This window comes from Theobroma cacao, chromosome 3 (assembly GCF_000208745.1).
Source record: "Theobroma cacao cultivar B97-61/B2 chromosome 3, Criollo_cocoa_genome_V2, whole genome shotgun sequence".
Classification (NCBI taxonomy): domain Eukaryota; kingdom Viridiplantae; phylum Streptophyta; class Magnoliopsida; order Malvales; family Malvaceae; genus Theobroma; species Theobroma cacao.
In genome coordinates, this window is record NC_030852.1 from 20,773,746 (window position 1) to 20,776,374 (window position 2,629).

The following is a 2,629-nucleotide window of genomic DNA, read 5'->3' on the forward strand; positions in this document are numbered from 1 at the left end:
TTGGGACTCATTTTGGTTGGTTAGTCACTGTACAAACAGAAGTTATATTAGCTGCCCCATGCATGCTGCTATATGAGGGTGTTCTTCCTGTTAAGGATACAGTGTATCGTTTCTGAATCCAAACTTTAAAGTGCATGTGTGTTTTAAATATATATTTGCCTATCTATTATATGGAAACAGTTGAGCCTAATAATATATACTAATAGTGAAATTCGAGTTAATTATCATGTCTTGAAAGATTAAATTTTGTAAGGCGAATGATATTGAAGAGACGTTTTTAACAATTCTCGTCCGATCTTAATTACAATCAAACAAGAAAGCATTTCGGTTTTGCTTTAAATATTTTGCAATTAACCCTAGTATTGTCTCTGAAGTAATCTGTTTTTTTTTTTTGTAATTAACCCCAGTATTTTTTCTGAAGTATCTTAAACTTAAACTGGTAACTATATAAAATGATTGCTGCTTAAGATTTTGCTGAATATTTTAACTAATAAGACATAACTATTTGAGAGAAAGAGCTCTTTTAGCCCTTAATTTGACTTAATTAATTATGTAACAATTAGCATTCAACTAATTAATTGGCATAAAAAAGCTTGGCAAGTTTAATATCTTGAAATTGGTGAGTTCATCACGTTTGCACGTTGAGAGGCTAGTTGAGTTCAAGAGTACTTCTCTTATTATATTATTAGATCCTTTTAATTAGCATAGCTTGGCACAGAGATTATCTAGTCATTCAACTTCAACTAGGTTCTTAGCTAGTAACAAAGCCCTAAGATTAAAAAGGACAAAGGGAAATGCAAAGGGATAAGAAAAAGATAGAGAAGCACCCTATTACAAAACGACTGAACCCTAATAAATTTGATTAGCCTTAACTCTATTGCATAAGTAAACTGCGGATTATGGCAGCTTGGGCGCTGTCAGTTGTTGCTAGTAGCTCAGATAGTCTCTCGCTAAGATCATCAACCTCTCTATGCAAGCTTCTAATGTAGTTGCAAGTCTCTTGTAAGACTTTGGCAGCTGAAACCTGTCAAGAATATTATTAAATCTTAGTTAATTAGCAAAACAAACGAAAACAGGAGCTGGGTTTTCCTTAATTAATCACTAGTAAATTTAAGCAAGACTATATATATTAATATATGCAGTGCAAAGGAAAAGAAAGAAGTCTTTAAATAGCAGGAATTAATGAATATATATGAACAAAATTAACTTCTTCATGTTAAACTTTCACTGGATAAATCACTATATAATTTTGTTTCTATTTTCGAAATCTTCCTTAAAATTAACCAAATTGCACCTCCTACTCTTCTCTTCAACATTGCTGGCAAAGTGGCATAAAGAAAACCTTGAGAAACTACAAACTTGATAGTAATTTATTCTTCCGCACGATTAAATAAAATATATATGCATGGGAAATTGTTATAATTGATATACCAAAATTAAGTCATATTCTTCAGTTACTTCCAAACGCCCTGTTTGGTAAACAAGGTTTCTTCAGTTATATTCCAAACGCCGTTTTTTTAAGAAATAGGTAAACAAGGTTTGGTCCTTTCTCCTTAATTAGAGAATGAAAATCCTTTTTCCGGTCCTAATAGGAAGCTGGGTGAACTAAAGGTAATTAATTAAATTAAATTATACATATAACTTATGCATATAGATATCAAGGACAAATTAAGAAAACCTCTAGAAGGGGGTTGAAAATACCTTATCGGAGTGTCTGTTACGAATCTCAGGAAGAAGTTGCTGCAATTTGGTAACAAGATCATCGATCTGATCATCGGTTATTCTTGAACTTCCTGATTGCCTTGATCTTGACCTTCTGCTAGACATCTTAGGATATATAGCTGATGAAATTACTTGACACACAGACAAATATATATATATATGTTTATATATATTGCTAGGATTGAAGAAGATGTGAATATTGTATATCTCTTAGGGTGGAATACAACTTAAAAGGAGATGAGAAGAGGAACACAAAGTAGTGGTGTTGAGGGAGAGTGAGGGAGACAAGGTATGGAGGAAGAGATAGTTGTGTGCTTTGAGGAAAGGAGAGAGAAAGCAGAAGAAAGAAAATACACACAAGTAAGTAGGAAACAAGTGGTGTTGGTGTTGGGGAGTGGAGAGAAGACAATCGCATGGGAGAAAGGAGTTGCTAAAGCTGTATTTAAATAGGGTTTTGGAGAGAGAAAGAATCAACTCCCTCTGGATACGCCATACTGTCTTCCTTTGGGTCTGTTCCCAATTTGATTCATTTTCATCTAAAAAACTGCTCTTTCTTTCACTCACAAAGAGAGAGAGAAAGAGAAAGAGAAAGAGAGAGTTGCTTGGTTCTAAGCCAGCTGATCAGTGCTTGTCAGTCCACACGCAATACCATGTAAGTTTATTATTTTCATCACTGTTAAACCTGGTTTCCTTGAGATGTCAAAACAAAACAATTAAGCTAGCTAATCAGTTACACATGATTATGTAATTCAATAATGTTTAGTTTAATTTTTTATAAAGGAATATTTAATCTTGAACTATGAGAAGATATATTCAAAAAAAAAGAAAAAGCTTTCATTTGTGTAATTTATGAATTTTCTTCTATGATAAGGTTATCCCAGGAAGAAATAGGACTTCAGATTGGATC

At 33.0% G+C, this 2,629-nt stretch overlaps 1 protein-coding gene across 1 annotated transcript; it reads right to left on the reverse strand.

Annotated features, from left to right (window-relative positions):
* LOC18604638 (transcription factor ILI6) lies at nt 798-2,261 on the reverse strand. Its single transcript, XM_007037220.2, has 2 exons — nt 1,702-2,261; nt 798-1,024 (listed from the first exon to the last, which is right to left on the reverse strand). Exons 1-2 carry the CDS (start codon nt 1,825-1,827, stop codon nt 875-877), a joined length of 276 nt encoding a protein of 91 aa, XP_007037282.1. The 5' UTR covers nt 1,828-2,261; the 3' UTR covers nt 798-874.